This window comes from Mustela lutreola, chromosome 5 (genome assembly GCF_030435805.1).
Source record: "Mustela lutreola isolate mMusLut2 chromosome 5, mMusLut2.pri, whole genome shotgun sequence".
Lineage (NCBI taxonomy): Eukaryota > Metazoa > Chordata > Mammalia > Carnivora > Mustelidae > Mustela > Mustela lutreola.
Genome location: NC_081294.1, coordinates 163,862,511 through 163,886,982, shown reverse-complemented (window position 1 = coordinate 163,886,982; position 24,472 = coordinate 163,862,511). Strand labels below are relative to the sequence as shown.

Below are 24,472 nucleotides of genomic sequence, written 5' to 3'. Positions count from 1 at the left end.
CCGCATTCAGCTTGGTATTTACAATATCCTCTAATACAAGATTTTGTACACGCCATGGTCTCTTATCCGTAGGATTTGTTTTAGTAATGCAGGTAACCAGAGAATCTTCGCTTTGTCCATGCTGCACACTGACTTACAAATATCCTACCAGAGGGTCAAGGGTGTCTGGCTGCACCAGTAATCCCACTTATAACTCTTTCTCTAACAATTCATTCACTGTTTCAAAGGAAGGAGATTTTCCATCTCCACCGAAGGAAATTCACACACCCAAAGTCTAGACAATATATTGATGCCTGGATTAAGTTACTAGAGAACTAGAAAATTCAGGAAGAATGCAAGCAGACTCCTCCACACCCAGGAGGACACCCAGAGTCTCATGCTTACAGCACAACGTGCATCCTAGATTCTCTGGAACAGTTCCATTTTTCCACTGTCAGACAGTATGTTCTGCATTTTTATTCAAAATAAAGATGGCATATTTCTACACAGCCTTATCTTCACTAATGCTAAATAGTAAGTCTTTCCTAAAATGTACACATAACATTTAACATAACATTGCTGAAACCAAACCCAGAATGAGTGATTTTCCAATTAGGAATTACTGTAACCAAAGGAAAAGATGCAGTTAGTAACCTCTCAGGCTGCCAACCCCCTGGACAATAGTTAGCAGAACTGACAAAGGAGCTACCAGGCCACCTGTCACTTATTGGCAGTATAAATGCTGGACACTGTGCTTTGTGATCAAGAATATACCATCTCTATGGCACCCGGGTAGCCCAGACATTTAAGTGTCTGCCTTTGGCTCGGGTCATGATCCCAGGGTCCTGGGATCGAACCCCGAGTCTGGCGCCCTGCTACCAGGGAGCCTAACTCCTCCCTCCCTTTCTCCTGTCCCCCCTGCTTGTGTTCTCTAACTCTCTCTCTGTCAAATAAATGAATTATATATATATATATATATATATATACACCATGTCTAATTCTCACAGCAATTGCAGCAGGTGGGTGTTATTATCCCTAGTTTATCAATGAAAAGGCAGGCCTAGGAGGCCTGACACACTGCAAGCAAGAAGCCAAGGGGAAAATTCAATTTTGATCATTTTGACACTGAGGACCATGCTGCTATCCTCTTATTCACTTCAGAATAGATGGAACATCTTGCTATCGATTTATAATTTAAGATCTGACTTATAAAGGAAAACTACCACAAAAATGACCATGTTCTGTCTACCCGCAGCCAGAAAACCAATTTTGCCTCCAGCGTAGTTTCAAAAATTTCTGTAAAACACTCTTAAATTGGAAAGGATCTTAAATTTGCTCTTTGGAAAGCAAAAAAAAAAAAAAAAAAAAAAAAAAATGTGGGAGGGGGTAGCACGGAAAGTTCAACTCCATCAAAAGTATTTTCATCTCAGATTACAATCATACAAGCAAATTAAATGTTACCAGTGGTAAGTTACTGTATTCAGACATTACAAACCTCACAGGTCCAAATCCTTTCACAAAGCAGGACAGCCGGTGGATAAGGAAGGAACTGCACCATTAGGAGTCAGCAAGTTAGGTTAGTACATGGCCCTGACCAAGTTCTTCAGTTTCTCTTAGGCTCAGTGTCCTCAATTGTTAACCGGAGGCTAGAAATACTTCCCACTTCATAGGTCTAGTGAAAGGTTTAAATGAGATTATGCAGAGGATGCAATAAATGTGAGTTACTGAAACCTTAAATGCAAGTTAGCTACTCATTCAAATACGGCCAATGTGCAATTTTAAGATTTGAAACTATATAACCACCAGCAGAGATGGCTGAAGGGCCACGGCAATTCATATATAAAGGTTTTTGTAATCCATAAATTCTACAAGCACAAATGCCTGGAGCCACCATAAAGCCACACTGCGGTCACTGAGTCACCTGAACAGGACTCACATGCAGTGAACCTCCCACCCCCCAACTGGCATCTGTGCACACATGGTCCATCTTCCTCCAGGCGCTACGCTACGGAGAAGCTGCCTGTGGTCTTACCTAGAAGCAAACTCTCCACTCGTGCACCTTATCCTAACCCCTCTCGCCTCTGCAAGAACTGCCTCTGCAACTGTCCTCTCCTCTTTCTGGATCAGTTTCCCCACATCACTAGATCATTCCCACCAGCAAACAAATAACCTGCATTCTTATCTCCCATCCTTTATAAAAATCCTCTGATGCCACATGCCACTCTGGCTAATACCCCATCACTTCATTACCCTTTATAGCAAAATTCTCCGAAAGGTTGACTACAAGAGATGTCTCCAATTCCTCTCTTCCTATTCTTGTTCCTTCTCAAGCCTGATCCCATCAGGCTCTTGAGGTCACTAGAGACCCCATGTTGCTGAAACCAATGGTCAAGATGCCCACTCCTTCCTTGCTGCTTCAGCAGATACTGACCCAGCTTATTTCTCCTTCCTTCCTGAAATAAGCTCTTTATTTAGCTTCCAAGACATCTCTCTCTTCTGGCTCTTCTCTTTCCTCCGTGGTCTCCCCTCCTCATGCTCCCTTCTTACATCCCTTGATTTCTGTAACTTGCATACACGGCAGGGCCACAGGACCTGGTCCATGGACTCCTCTCTTCTGCATCTACCCTCTGCAGCATGATAAGTTCATCCCATGAGTTTGAGTGTCTTTTCAATCCTTTATCTCTGGCCCCGGCTTCCTCCATGGGCTCCTCTCTTGTCAACCCCATTGCCTTCCCAGGTGGACGTTCTCTAAGCCCTCCAACTTAACATTTCCTATCTCCCCGCTCTAAAGTCAGTAATTGGCAATGCTATCCTCCTAGCTACTCAGATCCAAAACCTGGCTAAGCTACCCTTAACTCTTGTCACATCACAAATAAAATCTTCCAATAAATTCTACTGACTCAGCCTTCAAAGATGCCACCAAACAGTGACCTCAGCTCACCACCAGCCCAGCCACTACCCTGGTCCAAACCATGGGTCCCAGTTTTCAATGAGCCCCATACCTGTTCTCCTTGATTCTGCTCCTCCCCTTTATAAATCATCCTCAAAATAGAGCCAGAGTAGTTAAAGTGACAGGTCAACTCCTTGTTCTCCTCAAAACCAATCCTAGAGTAAAATGGATTTGCTCTGTCCCACAGCCTGGTACTGAGAATTCTCACATCTCCAGGCCGCTGGGATGGCTTTCCTCTGGGATCTCCTCTTCAGTTCCTTCAGGTTCTGCTTTAATACGAGCATCTCTCATTGAGCTCTCTCCTGACCAGTATCCATCTCATCACTCTATGCTCTTTCCACACTTTATTTCTCCACACAAAACTTCTCACTCACTCTGACATGCCAGAAAGTATACTTATGTGTACTTGTTGTTCCTTCCACTAGTGTATAAGCTCCAGGAGGGCACAGATTTTTATCCATTCTCTTTCTACTGCTCCCCAATGCCTAAAATAGAACCTGAAGGAATGAACGGATGAGAGCAGACTGAGCCCAAGGGTGTATTTATTAGAATGTGGGGGCCTGGGTGGCTCAGGGGGTGAAGCCTCTGCCTTCGGCTCAGATCCTGATTTCAGGGTCTTGGGATCGAGCCCCACATCTGGCTCTCTGCTCAGCGGGGAGCCTGCTTCCCCCACTCTCTCCCTCTGCCTGCCTCTGCCTACTTGTGACCTCTGTCTATCAAATGAACAAACAAATAAATAAATAAAATTAGAATGCACCATCTTTTCCCCAAATAACAATTTATCACCAAGCAATCAAAGACCGCTAACTAGACAAGTTGTCTATACCTCTACAACCAGAATTGTGCTTGCAAAAGTTATTTCTACTTCTCACAGCTCTCGCTGACCAGTAAATCAAAAATTTCAGAGTATCTAGGTCTTAGATTTAGGCTACTAAGAACCAGAAAGTGGATCTGGTCATTAAAACAGATCCCCTGGAGTGCAGACACAGAGCCCCTCATACTTAGGAAAAAAGTAACAGGAAATCAGCCCCATTCTGCTATTCCTTTAGATATTCAAAGAATATCTATAAAGGTCAAAAATAAAAATGACCTTGAAAACCATCTAATCTTTGCCTCTTTCTTACAATGAAGTCATCTCAAGTAGGTTTTTTTTTTTTTTTTTTTTTTTTTTTTAAGTTAGAGGAGGAAAGCCTTTAACCTGCTCCTGATCTCTGTGAAGAAAGATTTTTCTCTGACTCTCCTGGGACCCTCCATCTCTTAGCTCACCCTTTTCCCAGTTAAAGAAGAGTGATGTCTATGATTTATAAGTGTAGGAAAAATAAGAAGTTTGCAAAGCTCAGCACCTCCCTACCCATTCTTCTTCCTCAGAAGAATCCTGAAAAGGAGCACAGGTTGTCCTTTACATCACAGGGCAAAAGCCCTGACCTAGCCCAGCAGGGCCTGACACATGCTGCCTGGAGTACTTACTTCCTATCAAAGTGAGAGCCTGGCCTTGTTTGTAAAGGATATGTTTACTACATGTTTATATCTGCTATTTCTAACTTGTTCCCTCAAGCAAGTGAGAGGGCTATGTTTTCATTCAGGATCTCCTCAGAAACTCGAACTACATTTAAGGAAAAGTATTGTCGTATTTCCACTGGATGACAATACTAACAAGTCTCCTTGTTAGAGAATTCTCTAGAGTCCTCATTTGAGAGTTTAACTTAAAGCTTCTTCCTCCTTGGGTTGAATCAAAGACACACATTCTTGTGAGAGAGGGAGAAAGAGAGAAAGAGTGTGTGTGTGTGTGTTTGTGAGAGATGTGTATACATCTGTATATATACATACTAATATTAAGAAAGATTGTAGGAAATGTGATTTAACATCTAAGATCCCAGTATTTGAAGATTCATATGTTTAATCCTATCTTACTTCCCACGAGTTTCCTAAATGTTTTGTTTTGTTTTTTCAGTCACTTCAAAAACAAGGTAGACTGTTTCATGCTGGTGACAATTTATTCTAAATTCCATGAAGATTCATCATGCTATCATTTTTATAAACAAGAGACTGACATGAACACAAAATCTCTCCTAAGGATTTACAGTTATTCAGCAAAATCATGTAAACATATTTGGAAAATCAGGATGGATAAATTACTTGTGGGAACAGAGATTCCTAAACTAGGAAACGCTTCCCAGGCTTTACTATCCATTTGAAAGAACAATATAACTCTCAAATTCTATGAGATGGATGAATCTTCTCATAGCACTACTAAAATTTACAAGAATTTTTTGTAATTGATTATACTTTTGGGTCTTTGAAAACTAGAATAATGATTGATAACTAGAAAAATGATTAATCCATTACATATTTCAAAGGCTGCAAAATCAAATATTTAAAAATTATACTCAGATTTAGGGAGAGCAGAGCTAAAACTACGTTAAGACTGAAATTTTTACTCAGAAAACTATAAAGTACTCATGAAAGAAATTGAGGAAGACACAAAGAAATGGAAAAATGTTCCATGCTCCTGGATTGGAAGAATAAATATTGTGAAAATGTCTATGCTACCTAAAGCAATCTACACATTTAATGCAATTCCTATCAAAGTGCCATCCATCTTTTTCAAAGAAATGGAATAAATAATTCTAAAATTTATATGGAACCAGAAAAGACCTCGAATAGCCAAAGGGATATTGAAAAAGAAAACCAACGTTGGTGGCATCACAATTCCGGACTTCATGCTCTATTACAAAGCTGTCATCATCAAGACAGCATGGTACTGGCACAAAAACAGACACATAGATCAATGGAACAAAATAGAGAGCCCAGAAATAGACCCTCAACTCTATGGTCAACTAATCTTCGACAAAGCAGGAAAGAATGTCCAATGGAAAAAAGACAGCCTCTTCAATAAATGGTGCTGGGAAAATTGGACAGCCACATGCAGAAAAATGAAATTGGACCATTTCCTTACACCACACACAAAAATAGACTCAAAATCGATGAAGGACCTCAATGTGCGAAAGGAATCCATCAAAATCCTTGAGGAGAACACAGGCAGCAATCTCTTCGACCTCTGCCGCAGCAACATCTTCCTTGGAACAACGCAAAAGGCAAGGGAAGCAAGGGCAAAAATGAACTATTGGGATTTCATCAAGATCAAAAGCTTTTGCACAGCAAAGGAAACAGTTAACAAAATCAAAAGACAACTGACAGAATGGGAGAAGATATTTGCAAACGACATATCAGATAAAGGACTAGTGTCCAGAATCTATAAAGAACTTAGCAAACTCAACACCCAAAGAACAAATAATCCAATCAAGAAATGGGCAGAGGACATGAACAGACATTTCTGCAAAGAAGACATCCAGATGGCCAACAGACACATGAAAAAGTGCTCCATATCACTCGGCATCAGGGAAATACAAATCAAAACCACAATGCGATATCACCTCACACCAGTCAGAATGGCTAAAATCAACAAGTCAGGAAATGACAGATCCTGGCGAGGATGCGGAGAAAGGGGAACCCTCCTACACTGTTGGTGGGAATGCAAGCTGGTGCAACCTCTCTGGAAAACAGCATGGAGGTTCCTCAAAATGTTGAAAATAGAACTGCCCTATGACCCAGCAATTGCACTATTGGGTATTTACCCTAAAGATACAAACGTAGTGATCCAAAGGGGCACGTGTACCAAAAAAAAAAAAAAAAAAAAAAAGACTGAAATTTTTAAAAATCAACACTTCCCTATACCACTAGTAAAAGTTCAGATCATACGAACTTTAAAAGCCATCTGTCTCAGCAATCAGCTTCTAGGGCCTTCTCCTAAAGCAGTCATTTGAAAAGCAGGCAGCTATCTATATACAACAGTGGGGGGCAACGTTCATTGTCATGAGAAAATATGTGTCATTAGGGAAATAAGCACATACATTAGGGTTTATCAGGATAATGAGATTATAAGGACTGTGTAATGTTATGGAAAACTATACTAAAATAGGAAACAAAACAAAAACAGGTATACAAAAATAATCCACACAATCTGGGTACTGAAAGATGATTGAATAAGAATATGCTAAGTTGTAACAGTTTGGTACTTAAGAAGATTGTCAAAAATCTGGGGAATACAGAAAAACTAAAGAAGACAATTATAATGGGCACATGTAAAACATCTATATTCAGAAGAAAAACTAATTAAAAAGAATTAATCCAACAATTCCTAATAATACACATATCACAGTTCAGGAGCAAAAGCTGATGTCTATTGGAGCAACACAAAGAGAAGGTTCCCAAAATTCTGGCATAAGAGTTCCATCTAAGTCATCACTGTCAATATATCCAGTCCAAGTAGCATAACCAAATCCTTCATATTGAAACCATTCATGATTTTACCAAGCAATTTGGAATTGTCCCTAATGGCTTTCCAAGGTGATCTGGCTTGGCTACCCACAAGCAAAGAATGCTTAGAGAAAATCACTCTGGAAGCAGAAGTGACCATGGGGATTTCTTAACATTTCTGAGCAACATTATGATGATTTGGTGCAATGGCAAGAAAAAACAATGAATGTATAAGGAAGAAATATTTCAGCTAGACAGTAATAATAAATTGCTAGTAATAGATTAACATGTTACACTAAATAATATCTTCATCTACAAAGCTTAAAGCATTTAATATTAGCCATTATGATGCCCAATGGAGGGATGAAAACTAAATCAATGATGGCAAATGCATGATCTTTAGGTACAAGAAAGAACAATGGTTATATAGGTAGTTAAAATTCTAAATTTTAAATCCTTTAAACCCCTTTAAATCACACTTTTCTGTATTGTTCCTGGCAAATTGGGTAGGGAGATTTTAATCTTAAATTATCTTAATTCCCGTGATGCCTGAAACAGAGCAAATGATCTCAAGCAGACATTAGCGCAAAATTAGTGGGTGTTCTGTATCCTGCACGTAATTCTGTTCAATTTACCAAATCTTGTTGAACAGAAACAGAACAGTGTAAGAAACCAATAAACCTATCTCCCTGCGCTTTGTGGAATGAAAAGAGAAGTCACAAGGAGCCTTGATAAGACTGAATAATTAATTGTAGAGCCATTGCCTTATTTTCTTAGGCACTAATTAAACCTGGGGAGGGTCACAGACCAAGAGCATTTAAGAAAAGACAGAACACAGGTGAATCCCAATCTAATACCCTGCTTACTTGATCTATGCACTGAATAACAAATATTTGAGGTCCCACGAGGTACCAAGCCCAGTTTTATATACTGGGGATACAGCAATCATCACAACAAAGTGTTGGCTCTCATGAGGTCTACACCAATAGATATGCCTACTATAAGCGAAGGACAGGGTGAAGTTACTCACACTAAACCTCAAAAAGCAAATAAAGACCTGCAAAGGATGAAACAATATTTCTCAGTAAACTAGATATTTGAGAGAACAAGATTAGTGACTTTATTTTGTTAAGAATAAAAATTAATGGAATTTGAGACATGGAAACAAAAATAGGGCAGAGAAAGATAAATATGCCCTGATTCCAAGAGATAAGTGAGGGAACTCAGCCCAACACCAAAGCCTCACAGTGATTCTTCTTCTTCTTCTTTTTTTAAATTTATTTTTTTTTTTCAGCATAACAGTATTCATTGTTTTTGCACCACATCCAGGGCTCCATGCAGTCCGTGCCCTCTCTAATACCCACCACCTGGTTCCCCCAACCTCCCACCCCCCCTTCAAAACACTCAGATTGTTTTTCAGAGTCCATAGTCTCTCATGGTTCACCACCCCTTCCAATTTCCCTCAACTCCCTTCTCCTCTCCATCTCCCCATGTCCTCCATGCTATTTGTTATGCTCCACAAATAAGTGAAACCATATGATAATTGAATATCTCTGCTTGACTTGTTTCACTCAGCATAATCTCTTCCAGTCCTGTCCATGTTGCTACAAAAGTTGGGTATTCATCCTTTCTGATGGAGGCATAATACTCCATAGTGTATATGGACCACATGTTCCTTATCTATTCGTCCGTTGAAGGGCATCTTGGTTCTTTCCACAGTCTGGTGACCGTGGCTATTGCTGCTATAAACATTGAGGTACAAATGGCCCTTCTTTTCACTACATCCGTATCTTTGGGGTAAATACCCAGTAGTGCAATGGCAGGGTCATAGTGATTCTTCTTCTAATGATCCTCATGCAGTATCCGAGTGGCAGCTTAGCAACAAAGGGCTCAGAGAATTCTTACGCAGATTCTACACATCTCCAGTTTCTACAGAACCATGATTATTTCCTGAGCCACATGTGTCACAGAGCAAGACTCCTTACCCAATCGGACCAGCCAGCCAGCTGCCCACAATTACCCTAGGCAACTTCCCAAGGCCATACTCTCAGTCAGAATGAAAATGCTCCAATACTCCACAGAAGTATGTTAAGCAAGTGTGTCAGAAACACACTTATGTGTGTTTATATGCATATACATATATGCACAATGCATACACACTCACACACACAGCTCTATGTACATAGGTGCACGTCTGTATACATGTGTGAGTGTAGATATGTGTGGGTGCAGACAGGTAGGAGGTAAGGAGCTCCTCTTTGGTTGACCAAGCAGCAGAGAACTAGGTCAGAGTTCAAAGCCTATTTGCCCCTTTTCTCTGGGGTGAATCATACTTTCCCACATACTAAGAAGGCATTTTTCCACTCGGTATAGAGAGAAGGAAAGAAGAAAAGGCCCATCCACACACTATATAGGTGATATTTCTATATACATTCTCACCTGCCCTCATCACAACCGCCTTCTTTCTACCTAAATAAAAGCCTTCCTACTTTAGGGCCTGAAGCATATTAGACGTATTTTTTTATTGCTTTCTGAAGCACATATTGCATAACTATATTTATTAAAAACACTTCAAAACTGGCAAAAGTAACCTGTTCTGTCAGAAGTCAGGAGAGTGGTTTACCCATCCTGTGGGGATAGTGCTAAGAAGGTGTAAAAAGTTGTACTTATTGATCAAGACGCTAGTCACACTAGCGTGTTCCCTTCCTGAAGGGTCAGCAAGGTGTGTACTTACACGCACCACCCTGCATGCATAGTATACCTCAGTGCAAACGAATTTTTTAAACTCAGCTTCTTAATAATTTTCAGTCTGTCACTAATCTACAGTTGTCTCTTCCCAAGACATGAGATTTTATAGAAGTCATTCAGAACCATGCACTCCTCTCTATCCAATTTGGAGACCAATAAAAATAATTAAGCCTTATTAATCTTTCCTAATCGTACCATTAATCAAATAGCACCTCCAAGCAGTTACATAAAACCACTTTCAATTAATTCTTGGGAAAAAAACTACTTAATTATATATAGAAGAGGACATTTTACCCAACTTTCAGGTTAACAACACCTTTACATGTAGGGACAAAGGAAAGAAATCTCATTCCTATACACAAATTTCTTAAAATGTATTTTTTTTTAATTTTTTTATTTTTTATAAACATATATTTTTATCCCCAGGGGTACAGGTCTGTGAATCACCAGGTTTACACACTTCATAGCACTCACCAAATCACATACCCTCCCCAATGTCCATATTAAAATGTATTTTTAAATCCCTTTTAAGAGCTACATAAATGATTATATTCCCAAAGCCGAATGATAGCTACATGTTCACTATCACAATACTCATACGTCAAACCTATTTTTATCTTCATTTCTTCTCTTCACTCAACTTGAAAAATGGTAAATAAAAATGACAGTAATAAAAGAGAGAAACTCTATATAGCAGAGGAACTAGGGAGGAAGAAAATCTCCAGCAACACAATCTAAGAGTCTCCTGCTTTCCCGTCTTCGACACTGCTGGTCATCTTCCTCTATCAAATTTAAGCAGACCTGTACCACCTCTTTCTCTGTAGAAACATGCAACTGAAGTATTTATATTAACAAAAGGACTGCACCAAAGTCTAACTCAGGGCCTCTTACAGGAGAGCATGATGATACTATCGGAGAATTTAATCAAAGCACATATTTTATTCCTTTGATAGAATGGGTAATCTTTTTTATAGAACGGATAATCTTTGAAAGAATAGGTAATCTTTATTCTTTTTTTTTTTTTTTTTGCAGGCCTCAAACTCACAACCCAGAGATCAAGACCTGAGCTGAGATCAAGAGTTGGACACTTAACCAACAAAGCCACCCAGGCATCCCTAGGGTGGGCCGTCTTAACACAGTTTTTTAACTTACAAATCAAAAAGGTGGGATGTTTAAGTAATCAAATGCTTAACCAATAAAAAAAGAAGAGAGTTTTCTTTTCTACTTGTTTGACGATTTTTTAAAAATACTTCTTTTAAAAGATATATATTCATGCCTACCTAGAAGCAGCTTCTTGGCCCCTTGTGGAACTTCTGTCAGGTTCAGCCTACTCGCCTCTACTCCAGCCTCCACTCCGGCCTCCACCATGTCCGTCAGGTTGACCCAGAAGTCCTACAAGGTGTCCAACTCCGGCCCCCGGGGCCGTCAGCAGCCGCTCCTACACCAGCGGGCCTGGCTCCCGCATGAGCTCGTCCACCTTCTCCCAGGTGGGCGGCAGCTTCCAGGGGGGCCTTAACAGCAGCATGAGTGTGGTCAGGCTACGGGGGTATGGGGGGCATCACGGCCGTCTCAGTGAACCAGAGCCTGCTGAGCCCCCTTAAGCTGGCAGTGGATCCCAACATCCAAGCTGTGCGCACCCAGGAGAAGGAGCAGATCAAGACCCTCAACAACAAATTTGCCTCCTTCATCGACAAGGTGAGGCACCTGGAGCAGCAGAACAAAGTTCTGGAGACCAAGTGGAGCCTCCTACAGCAGCAGAAGACCACGCGGAGCAACATAGACAACATGTTTGAGAGCTACATCAGCAACCTCCAGCGGCAGCTGGACACCCTGGGCCAGGAGAAGCTGGAGGTGGAGCTTGGCAACATGCAGGGGCTGGTGGAGGACTTCAAGAATAAATATGAGGAGGAGATCAAAGAGTGTGCAGAAATGGAGAATGAATTTGTCCTCATCAAGAAGGATGTGGACGAAGCTTATATGAACAAGGTAGAACTCGAGTCCCGCCTGGAAGGGCTGACCAACAAGATCAACTTCTTAAGGCAGCTGTATGAAGAGATCCGTGAGCTGCAGTCCCAGATCTCGGACACGTCTGTGGTCCTATCCATGGACAACAGCCGCTCCCTGGACCTGGATGGCATCATCTCCAAGGTCAAGTCCCAGTATGAGGACATCACTAACCGTAGCCGGGCTGAGGCTGAGACCATGTACCAGATCAAGTACGAGGAGCTGCTGACATTGGCTGGGAAGCACAGGGATGACCTCCGTCGCACGAAGACGGAGATTTCTGAGATGAATCGGAGCATCAGCCGACTCCAGGCTGAGATCGAGGCCCTCAAAAACCAGAGGGCTGCCCTGGAGGCTGCCATTGCCGATGCTGAGCAGCGCGGGGAGCTGGCCATTAAGGATGCCAATGGCAAGGTGGCCGAGCTGGAGGCCGCCCTGCAGCGAGCCAAGCAGGACATGGCCCGGCAGCTGCGCGAGTACCAGTAGCTCATGAACGTCAAGTTGGCCCTGGACATTGAGATTGCCACCTACTGCAAGCTGCTGGAAGGCGAGGAAAGCCGGCTGGAGTCTGGGATGCAGAACATGAGTATCCATACTAAGACCACCAGCGGCTTCTCAGGTGGCCTGAGCTCGACCTATGGGGCCCTCCCAAGCCCTAGCCTCAACTATGGCCTGAGCTCCTTTCAGTCCAGCTTTGGCCCCTCTGGGTCCTTCAGCCATGGCAGCTCCTCCAAGGCTGTGGTGGTGAAGAAGATTGAGACCCGTGACGGGAAGCTGGTGTCCGAGTCATCTGATGTCCTGTCCAAGTGAACAACCACTGTGGTCCCACCCAGCCTCCCTGCTCTCATGGCTGCCATAGAGCCTTTGGGGGAAGGAGCTGTGCAGGGAAGCATTGGGAACAGGAGACTCACCTAAGACTCACTCAACCCCAGTCCTCAGCCTGCCCTTGGGGGCGGTTCTGCTGCCCTGGGTACCCCTTCTTGTCCTTGCCTCCAACTAAAAGCCAATTTGAGTGTCTTGTCCCAAATAAAGTCTCAGCTGGCTCTGCCCATCCAAAAAAAAAAAAAATGATATATATTCATGACTGAATGTTATCAGCTACAAATAACAAATGTCTCTTCGCAGACACTGCATCTTTTATGCAGTTCTCGGTCAGTCCCCTCTGTACTCCCCTCTGTACCTTACTACGGAGGCCTAAACTTGGAGAAGAGTTCTAACAATGCCAAACCCTGCACAGGAAGGGAGCACACGGACAGATGACGAGAGGCAGCTACATATGGACAGCTCTGGGCCTGCATCTTGGGGTCCCTACATTAGTTTACAAGTATGGAATCCTCCCAGCTCTCCACTATACACTCTAGTTGGGAGCTGCAGAACCTCCCAAGCCTCATTTTTCCAAATCTGAAACAGACACAACCGGGTCTCTACCTCCTGTGTGCTTGTGAGAGGTAGATGACACAATGCGCACAAAGCAATTAACACGGTGCCCCATGCAACGCACACAAGCAATGACAGGTATCTATGCTTGTGGTATTCAAAACTTTTCATTTCAAAGGTGACCTTACAATATCATCTGACAAATACATCATTTAGACTAATACTCTGCCAAAACAAAAATGTATCTTTAAAGTAATCCAAGTTAAATGTGTATAAAAAGACTTTGAATGGAGCTTGACTTCTGGCTAGATGACTTTCAGTCACTGAACTCAGAACAAATATTATTATAAATAGCTTCCAAAAAAAAGATCATGTGGACTTTGGAGTGACCTGTTCCAAGTCACTTATCCTCTCTGAGCCTCAGTGTTCTCATCCATAAAATGGGAATAATTCCCACATCCTGCAGTTTTGAACATTATTTGCAAAATACCAATATCTTGCACCTTAGCACCTTAGCAGATAGTTACTGGAAAGCATACGGAATAAGAGAAGTCATAAAAAAGCTAATACAAAGCTGGAAAACTCCTTTGTAGCATTCTTACACTTTGCCTCCCATTCTAATCAGATGTGCTTGTCCTTATGCAACACGAGTTGATTTGATTTGATGTATCTCCACGTCTTCTTCCAAACTCTACATCATCCTCCAACTACCTCCTACTGTCCAGGGACAGTAAAATACTGTCGCATTACGAGTCCAATGGCGGAATTTTTATTCCCTTTAACTCTGAGAAAACTGAGACCCTCCTCCGTAAAGACGAGGAGAACAGCGATGATCCTAAACTACATTTTTTTTTTTTAACCACCAATGGGAGAAATTTCAGAAACATTTTAATTAGCTTACTTCATTCTCTACTTTCTACCAAGATAAGAAAGATATCTGAGAACAAGGCTTACCTATTTGCACCATTTCTTCATTACCAGCCTGTAAAGGAGGGGGAAAGTAAAAAGATACAGTTACTGGGTTTCATCTTATCACCTTGTACGTTTTATTTCTACCATTAACGCTTTTCAGGAGCTAATCAGGAGATGCCGGAGATGGGGACTGGTGCCTAAAGGCTGCGCCTTGGTTTGTAGGTTCTTGCAGTAAGAGAATGAGCCAATTAATAACAGTTTGGAACGGGGAGTTGTTTCGCCGTTTTAATTTTAATATTTATAAAGCTAGCAAAAATAAATGCATTCCGTATTCTTTTCTTAAAACTCAGATACTGGGTGCGGATTAGCCAAGAAAGCCTCTGTATTCATAGGCGTGAAAAGAAACCTAAAAGGGGGCCTGACAGATCAGATTTGAGGTCAAGAATAGACCAGGCAATCTTCTACTTTTGAACCTACGGTCAGAACCGGGCCGACCAGAGAAGCTACAACTCCTCACAGGAAAAGTCCGTGCCCCAAGTCCCACCGGCCCTGAGCGCATGGGGTTTACAGCAGACGGCGGGGCCGGGCCCGCGAGCCTTCGCCAGGACTCTCCGAGAGCGTCGGGCTTCGCCGGGAGTCTCCAAAGCGTGGGGCTGGGCCGCGGAGCGGAGGAGCCGCGCTGGACTTCGCTTTCAAGGAGGAGGAGCCGTGCGGAAGGGGAGGGGAGGAACGCGGCGGCGCCGCCAGGCTTTCGTCCAGGAAAACGCAGGGCAGCGAGCGACCCCGCCCCCGGCCCCAACGGCCGAACCCCAGCCCGGCCGCCGTGCTCCCAGCGCGGGTCGGCCGGATCGCTCCCTGCGGGCCCGGGGACTTCCTGAAACCCCCGCCTCCCGCCGCCCGAAAACGTGGTGCGTCGGTGCGGAGGAGAGGAAGCGCCGCGAACCCGAGGCGGGCGGCCGCAGCGCGGGGATCCCGGGTGCCGCGTCCGGATTCAAGCGCCCAGACCGCCCTCCGGAACCGGGAAGCCCAGACCGGCCGGCGAGGATGCGAGTTGGCTGCACTTTGTCGTCAGGAATCGTGACGCAGGCCGCAACGGCGGGAGGCGGGGGCGCGCTAGGGGGACGAGCCGGGGCTCCCGGCGTGGGAGTCGCGACCCACCCCGGCCATCCCACCCCCTCGCCCCCAGAACACCCCGCAGGCGGCGCCCAGCCCTCCGACGCCGCTCCGGAAGGCCCAAGATAACAGGGAAGGGTGGGAGGGGGGAGGAGGGAAGCGAGGAGGGGAAAGAGGGGAGAAGCTTTTTGGGAAAAGGTTGGGTTTGAGTTCTTATGGTTATTATTTTCCACTTACTCGTGCATCAGCTGAAGTCCTAATCTCTACCAGAGCGGCTGCTATCAGCCAGAGTGACGGGAGAACCATCACGAGTCGAGTTCAGTTTTCAACAACTGGGCGAAGCCCATGCCCAGAGCAAACCCCCCAAAATAAGTTTCTTAAAAAAAAAAAAGAAAGAAAGGAAGGAAGGAAGGAAGGAGAAAAAAAATGCAGAATCTCGAAACACACACACACACACACAAAACTGTGATTTGCTTCAGTGAAAATGAAATTTGAGCTCTGAGACTGGCCCCTCGGCTCGGCGTCCTTCCCACTTCTTCTCACCTCGTCCTCCCAAACCGAGTGTGCAGGAGCGAGAAGGGGCTGCGAGCCGGGCGCGGGCTGCGCCGGGAGAGGGGAAGGGACCCCGCGCTTCCGACTATCTCGACCCGAGGCGGCTTTCCCTGGGCTTTTCAAGCACCACGGGTTCCTGGGGTTCGCGCAGAGAATGCTTGGGCGCCCGGGAGCACAGAAGGGGGAGGTCGTGGCGAGCGAGAGGAGTGAGCGGGAGCCAAGGAAAGAGGCAGCGAGAGGGCGACTCCGCCGCTCGCGCAGAGGGGGGGACGGGAGGAGCCAGAGAGGAGGAGGAGGAGGCTGGTGGAGGAGGCAAGAGGAGCGGGTCGGAGCGGCTCCTGCTGCTCTGGCTGCGGCGGTCGGCTGGCTGCCCGCGACGCGCCGGGCGCTAATAAGGCGGCCGGAACCGCCCCCCCACCCCCCGGGCGGCCCCTCCCACCACGGCGCCCACGTCACGCGGGGCCGGAGCCCGCGCCCACCTGGCCCGCCCGAACGGCCGGGGCGGGCGCGGCCAGCGCAGGAGGACGGCGGGGAGTGGGGAGGAGCGGATGATCCTGCGGGCTGTTGGCCCCAGGGCGGGTCGGGCTTTGAAACCGCCTAGGTGGGGGCTCCTGTAGCGGAGGGGCCCCGCTCCGAGGTCCTCTCCTGCACCCATCAGACGGGCTTAGGGGAGGGGGGCGGTCCGGGGAAGCCCCGGGTCCCTCCTGGGGGGACCCGCGATGAGTTAATTATAGGAAGGGGAGGGTCCACGGGCCGCTCCCGGACTTTAGGACATTCACCTCCTTGGACCTCCAGCGTCCTTCCAGCCCGGGAAGAGATTCCCCAGAGGGAGCCCCAGGACCCTGAGAGGCCCCCCAGATGCCCACCACGTTTTGTGGGGGTGGTCCATGTCCGCTTCCAGTTCTTGGGTATGCTTCCCTCATTTGTATTACTCTGGAAAGATACCACGTCTGTTCTTGACTCGCCCTGATGCTTCCGTGTATTACTGGAGCACATAGGCCTCAGCGTCTCTTCCTCCCTCCAAGATTAAGTTATCAAATGATTTCTGCCCCCTGGGGCTGAAGCTTCCTGACAGGAGAGGACACCAACCTGGGTTTCCAGAGCCCAGAAGATGCGAAGACACTGAAGGAATCCAAGCCCAGGTCACTTCCTGAGGGAGACAGAGGCTGGGAGCCCAGGACTGGAAAGGAATGTATTTCCACCCTCCTCTGACCAGTTTCGGGTCCTCCCTCCCCACAGCAGACCATGAAATGGGGGCGATCAGGCACAACTGCTCATCTAATCCTCAGAGCTTCGGCTGGAGGCTTGAGAAGGTCCCCCTAGGATAAAATGTGTAGAAGATAGTATTTTGCTAAGGGATTCTTCGGTAAATCATAGTTCCTTTTCTTCTTTAAAAATGGCACAGAGTCTGGAGGTTTCTTAATCTTTGATTCATTATTCAAGGGTTGCCTCTTTAACTTACACCTAGCAAGATTCTGCGGTCACCGGTGTGTTATCTGCTACGTCTTTTCAAAGTCATGTGTAGGGGACGCTTATATGTACAATCCAGAAACTGGATACCGGAATGGCCAGATAACCTAAAGACCCCCAATAGGGTATTAGGTTAGTTTGGGGTGGAATTGTAATTAGACCCCAACCCTGAAATCTGCTAAGTTACTTTTCCACTTCAGCGTGTTTGTAACCAGTCGTTGACTTTCTATCTGGCAGTGATCTGCTGAATTTTATACCCAGTTTACTTATTCATTAAAAATAATAATAATAATAATCCTCAGGATGCTTGGGTGGCTCAGGTCAGGATCCCAGGGCCCTCCCGTGAGTCCTGCATTGCTCCTTGCTAAGTGCAGCCTGCATCTTCCTCTGCCTTTCTCTCTCTCTCTCTCTCTCTCTCTCTCTGACAAATAAATGAAATCTTAAGAAAGAAAAAAAGAAAGAATCCTCATGTTCTGTGAGTAAAACCTACATCAATTTACACTGACAAGTAAAAGAATAGGGAAGTACAAGTCAGAAAACCAGGGTTCTAGGCCCAGCTTGGTCTGTTTGAACTTGACAAGCCACCAAACTATTTTGGTTTTCCCCCACGAGATATTTCAGCTCTAAAAATTCTGATTTGAAGTAATAACAAATACTGTCTTTAGCCATGGCATTACACTACTCCTTTTTGTGTTAAATTTTACAAAGTGCCAGCATCTGTCATCACAAATGGTGCAACAAGCAATTCATATGACTTTCATGAGAACAGTGGCTTCGGACATTTGGGGCCATGACCACAGAGAGAAATGTACTTTGCATTGTGACCCAGTAAAATTTTCATGATTCAGTACGTGCTACGCACAACAGTTCTGGTATTTTCTATCTTAATTGTTTTCTGGGTCCCCCGCTCCAGTACTGGTCGGAATCGACTTTGTTGCTTTCATGACCCAGCGAGTCATGACCCTCATTGTGACAAACATAGATTTGAGCTCTTATAAGAAGCTTTATATTTCTGGATTCTAAATGAGTTGAGTTCAGATTAATAAGGCTCTCTCAGTATACTCTAAGACAAAGTTTCTCAAAGTATGTCCTGGAATGTAAAATATGTGTCTCTCTCTCTCTCTCTCTCTCTCTCTCTCTCACACACACACACACACACATGCACACACACACACACTTCTTTGACAGCGACTAAAGTTTGTGAAGTACTCGGATAAACAACATGAAGTGGATTTCTTTATTTCAGAACTTCATAGAGACTTTGATATCCTAAGCCCCTGGGAGTCTTCCAGAGGGAGATAAAGTGCACTATGGTTCTCATACTGATTTGACCATAGAATGTTTTTTTCTTGGGCCTTATCTTCTGAAGAACACACTACTTGGGGAAAATGCCTTCGCAAAGACCAATTATTAAGGTAAAATGAACTCTGAGTCCGACAGGTAAGATTCACATGCAGATTCAGCTTGAGTTTCTCCATCTAAAATTAGTTTAATAATACTGCTTTTGCAACATGTTCATGAAAATTAACAGAACCTTGCATGTCAACTGTTTAGGATATGGTCTAGAACATAACAAGGGCCTAAATGAAGATATATATATCTATATCTATAGATATATAGATATAGATATAGATATAGATATAGATATATATTTTACTTGAAACTGTATAGCGAATGTACAGATGACTCAATGGGAATGAAATATGGCGAGTTCTAAGAAAAGTAGGAAAATGTAAAGAGCTAAAATGTAATGAACTTTTAATTTTACCAGGCATAACACAGGGAATCAAAAGCAAAGCAGTCATTAAGTTCCTTTCACAAACTGCCCCCTACATTCCTGCTTTGAGATAAATCCCTGCCTCCCCCCCCCCCCCCGTTTCTTTGCCTCTGGCTCACACTGTTTCCCACACTCATGTCCATGCACTAGCTCAAATACTAAACCAATGTTTGTAGTAGGTTTTCTTCCAAAATATGTTTGAAATAGAGAAATAATTTCAAAAGTCGTCACACATATGTCATCTCCCTGATTGTGAAATCAGTCCCTTTAAGACTTAAGTTTCATGAAATCAGTCGATGTGTGGACATTTTAAAAATCTGTGCATCCTCATTGGCAACAATTAACTGGGCAGGAGTGTGTGTGTGTGTGTGTGTGTGTGTGTGTGTGTTTTCCATTTGAGGCTGACTGGTCAATGTTTTGCATCTTATCATAATTTGAAAGTATTATCATACCCCATGCATATTGTGTTCTAAACATATAAACAAATTTTTGTCATTTCTTACAGCAAAAAAAAATCATTTATAATTTGTTGTTGTTCTGCTATTTACCTTTCCCACGCTTTTTTTTTTTTTTTTTAAATAAGATTTGTTTTTCAAGTAATGTAAGATTCACAGCAGAGCTGAGGGGGAGATGGAGATTTCTCATATGCCCTCCAGTCCCTACACAATAGAACCTCCACTAGTATCCCCACCTCCAAACTGTAACAAAAGAGTGGTACGTTAATTAGAACAGCTGTGGGGTCCTGCCACCAGCCTCATGGCAGTGACCCATCCCATCATGTCCTCTGTCCCTATAGACAGGTGTTCTTCCTGGAACTGTTCCTGCAGATGGCGGAGAAGCACTTCATGGTGGGACACAGGTTCAACCTACTATGCCCTCACAGACCAGCCAGTGGCATGCCACATGTGTCCTCCCAGGAGGATCGCACACTTGTGTGCCCTGCAACTCCCAGACTCTCATGACCCCCACTCCGTGTCAATCCTGAAAGTCAATGCTATCACCACCCCACCTTCCAGAGGCTCCAAGGGGTCAGGCCACTAGCCTGTAGTCATGCCCGGCACACTCACGGGTCACCTCAAGGATCCCTTAGCCCATGCTGGCAGGATGTGTCCATATAGCCCATGGAGATTATCTGGAACTTCTCACAGCAGTGCTTCCTCTACGAGGTGGACTACCTGGTGTGTGTGAACATGGCCATGAAGTTCAGCTACCACATGGGCATGGAGTTCCTGTCCCCACTCTTGGCACCCTGCACCCTGGTTTCTTCAGGGTAACCCATGATTTCTTCACCTAGGAGCACTGGCCACATTCCCGAGCCTACATTCCCAGAGACGAGGGTGACTTCTACTACACAGGAGGCTTTTTGGGGGGTCGGTGGTCAAGGTTCTCCAGCTGACCTCTGCCTATCACCAGGTAATGGTGGTCTATCAGGCCACTGGGGTCGAGGACGTGTGGCATGATGAGAGCTACCTGAACAGGTATCTGCTGGAACATAAGCCCACCAAGGTGCTGTCCCTGGAGCACCTGTGGGACCAGCAGTGGCTGGGCCAGCTCCAGGTCATAAAGATGCTGAGATTTGTGGGTGTGCCCAATAATCACCAGGGCATCCAGGACTCGTGAGGGGCTGCACCCGCTTCCAGCATGGGACTGCCCTGGGCAGAGCTGTCAGAGCATGTTCCCTCCCCTGTCCCATCTGGAGAAACTGTGGGGCACTGCCCACTCAACCACATCCAGAACCCCCCACGCCCACGCAGAGGAGACCTGCCTGGACGCCCAAGGGCCTTTCTTTGTGGTCACTCCATTTTGATCACTTCTGGGTCATTTGAGGCTGTGAAGGGCTCCAACTTCATGTCGGGTGTTTTCTGTGTCAGTAAAGGGCAAATATTTTAATTTATTTTTTTAAAGATTTATTTTTTTTTAATTTGACAGAGAGAAAGAATACAAGCAGGGGGTTGGCAGTAGTGGGAGAAGCAGGCTCCCTCCTCAGGGAGCCCAATGCAGGACTTGATCCCAATACCCTGGGATCCTGACCAGAGCTGAAGGCAGACGCTTCAACAACAGAGCCCCCCAGGTGCTCCCTGCCTTGTTTTTCAATGCCTATTTTTGTGCCAGTGTTTGTGAAATGTGGGCACTGGGTACGTCTGGATGTGCATCCTGTTGGGATCCCTTGGTGCCCACCAGTGGGTCCGCACTCATGCCCTCATCTGCACACACTGCATCTTAGCGAGCAATCGCTGAGTGCCTACTGTGAGCTCAGTCTCCAACAAGGGCCAGAGCGTGAGGGTGAGAACTGAGATAAAGGATCCCTACCCCGGGCACTCCTGGAACCTGGGATGGCCCCATCCTCCTAACTCACTGTTTTCCTTATTGTTTTAAGGACATACACATCCCCCTGATGCACTTACGCTTGATGACGAGTCTAAGTCAGTGGTGTCAGATATGTTCACCATTCTGCACCTGCCACCTGCATCAATCACTACAACTTTGTCATCAAAACTGAACCTCTCCCCATGAGACACTAACCCCCCAATTCACCACTCGGCCCCAGGACCCACTAGTTCCTTTTACCTCTAAGAGTCGAGGGCTCTCAGTCCTGCAAGTGGGGTCCTGCAGTATCCGTACTTTAGGGACTGACTTATTTCCATGGAGCACAATGGCCTCAAGACCTGTCCCCATTAGCCTGGACCTGACCCACTTGTGCCCCAGAGGATGGCTCAGCTTGCCCTCCCCTATCTAAGCCGAATTTCCTCAGTACCCGCTGCTCTCCTCATCTTTCTCCTCAGCCCAATGTGTCCCTAGGCACTGTCCCTAGAGGCTTAATGATCCTAGCAATCTTCACCTTGAAAGACCAGTTCCATCCCAATGCCAACACAGCCCTCTGGCAGCCACGAGCCTCACCCACCCCATGTGTCCATGTCAGGTGCCTGCTCTTCCCACCAGCTGGCCACCTGCTCCCCTCATAGGGGTCCCCATCTCAGAAAATGGAAACACCAGACCTTTGGAATCCTCTGTGACATCTTGCTTGGCACAGACTGTCCCAGTAGTGAGGTGGCTGCTGGAGGACATTCGATGTCTAAACCATTTAAAGGCATATGGGAGTCTCTGCTCCTAGAGCAACAGATAACAGTTGGGGCAAATAGAAAACAAGCAGAATCACTGAATGAAAGGCCGAGTGATGAGGAGCTTTAGGGAAGGAGGGCCTGGAAGCCCTTACCTAATCCTGAGCCCCTGGAATGCTGAGTGCAGCTGGGTGCCTGCCCAGGGCCCAATGGGAAGGCCCTAGGTTCACCCCTCAGGTGATTGTCAGGCTCTGCAGGTAGGAGGGAAGGCCAAGACAGAGTCCTACATCGTCTGGCTGCTGCCAAAGGTGGATCCTGACACATATCCCATACCCTTCTCCCCATCTGCCAAACTGGAAGTTGCTTTCTTCAGGGGGTGGTTTCTAGATGTTCAAGGAAATTTTGCCCGAAGGACAGAAGACCACAGTGCTCACAGACCAGACACTTCTGTGGCCACACAGGACAAGGAATACAGATTTGACAAAATTAGTTGAGAAAAGTCACTAAGCCCCCAGTAGAACTGTAGTGAGAGGGGAAGCAACAGTGAACCCCGGGGAGGAGAAGAATTGGTGTTTGACTTGCTGCACTGCACTATTCACACCATCCCATATCCAAAGGCAGAGAGATGAGTGCTGGTGACACAGGAAAGGAATTTATTTCAGTGCAGCAGACACTGGAAGCCCAAGGACTGACATGACTTCAAGGTGCTGAAAACACTCCTGGGCTTTTATATGAGGAATATCTAGGACAAAGGTCATGCAGGGATCAGTAAGTTTCCAGTCAATCATTGTCTTGGGGTCCATCTCACGGGATCTTGCTGGCATCAGTCAGTGTTTATTGCTTGAGGGGTCATTTTGGTGCCTGTCAGATCATTGATTTGAGTTAACAGCTGAGCCTGAAGGGAGGATGTCATCAGTTAGGAAGTACAGATGAAGGTCAGAGCGAAGGTGGGTAAAGGCCTCTTTCACTCCGAGAGCAGGGGGGCCTCTCAGCCTCTGCTTCATGCCTTGTCCTGCTCATCACTTCCAGCTGCCTGGTCCTAACTTCTGTCCTTCGAATGAACTGGTCATCTAGTGAGTAACATGAGCCACTCCTGCAGATCATTCGAACCTGAGGGGGAGGTTGTGGGGACCCCCAACCTGTAGGCTTTAGATCAGAAACATGGGTGGCCTCTCTGCCCGGCCACTGGCTGACCACTAAGTTAATGACACAGGGACCTCAGGGGCCACACATGAGAACACAGACATGAAAAATTTAGTTCAGAAAAGCCACTAAGTCAAGAGTGGCAAATACAAGGAGCAGCAGTCATGAAGCCTGGTGTGGGGAAGGTCTGATTTCAGGATGCTTCCATTATAACATTCATCATCGTGCCCTGGACTTGTCACTGGAGTCACGTCCCATGCCTGAGGGTCATAAAGCTCCTATGTGTTCTGCCTGCCTCTCTGTGGCTCCCCTAGCCGTGCACTGCCCTGTGCTGCATCTCAGCAGGGGTTAGTTTTAACCAAGGCCAGGAAGGTGGGGTGGGTTTTCCTGAGTCCCCCACCTGGCTCTGCACCAGGGCTGCAGGAGAGAAGAAAGTTTTCTCCACCCTCTTAAGACCCCTTTCTGAGTCTAGAAATGGACAAAGACAGGTGAACAGGTAAAAAGCAGGCAAAGTGTCCTGATTTATTTGTGCGGGCCTCACTCCCAAGACCATGGAGACCAAGAGAGGTGTCTACCTTTTAGATGAAGAAGCAATGAACAGGTGAAGAATTGACACTGGGCTTTGGCCTAGGGCTGGTAAATGTAAAGAAGTAACTAGGAGATAAGGGTGAGTTTCATGAGGTTTGTGCATACAGCCTGGGGAGCCCTACATTACTTGGCTCTGGTGATAACAGTGTCCTCCTTGTGGTCCAGGGATAGAAACTTCCACATGGGAGATTTTTATCTGCTTCAGGGAAGAAGGGCTGATGGCTTGGGATCACAGGGACCTTTCTGCTTCTGCTTTCTGCAAAAGTTCTTTCAACTTCTGTATTTCATTTATTAAGGGGCCATATTTAGGGTAGTGTGTCCTGTCCCTCACTGGCCTCATGCTGTACTCAGTCTCCTCCTAGTATCCAGGACATTGAATGTGCTGCTGCATAGACCTCCCAGCCTTGGGCCAGCCCCTTGTCCAGGGAGGCACCTGCCTCAAGGGAAGGGTTGCCTATAACTTTCCACACAAGTACCCCATGG

The 24,472-nt window shown here is 45.7% G+C and overlaps 1 protein-coding gene and 2 pseudogenes across 1 annotated transcript in view; 2 read left to right on the top strand and 1 right to left on the bottom strand.

Annotated features, from left to right (window-relative positions):
* The window catches only part of LOC131831260 (uncharacterized), a 57,025-nt gene extending 38,635 nt beyond the window's left edge, over nucleotides 1-18,390 (bottom strand). The window contains exons 1-4 of the mRNA XM_059173410.1: nucleotides 18,339-18,390; nucleotides 17,513-17,529; nucleotides 15,944-16,513; nucleotides 14,330-14,357 (exon numbers count right to left, since the gene is read on the bottom strand). Coding sequence (XP_059029393.1) covers nucleotides 14,330-14,357; nucleotides 15,944-16,513; nucleotides 17,513-17,529; nucleotides 18,339-18,390 — 667 coding nt within the window. The remainder of the gene's footprint in view (nucleotides 1-14,329; nucleotides 14,358-15,943; nucleotides 16,514-17,512; nucleotides 17,530-18,338) is intronic.
* On the top strand, nucleotides 11,346-13,059 carry LOC131832702 (keratin, type II cytoskeletal 8-like; annotated as a pseudogene).
* A 452-nt stretch (nucleotides 18,391-18,842) lies between the features above and the next one.
* Nucleotides 18,843-20,819, top strand: LOC131831259 (histo-blood group ABO system transferase-like; annotated as a pseudogene).
* Nucleotides 20,820-24,472: the final 3,653 nt, after the last annotated feature.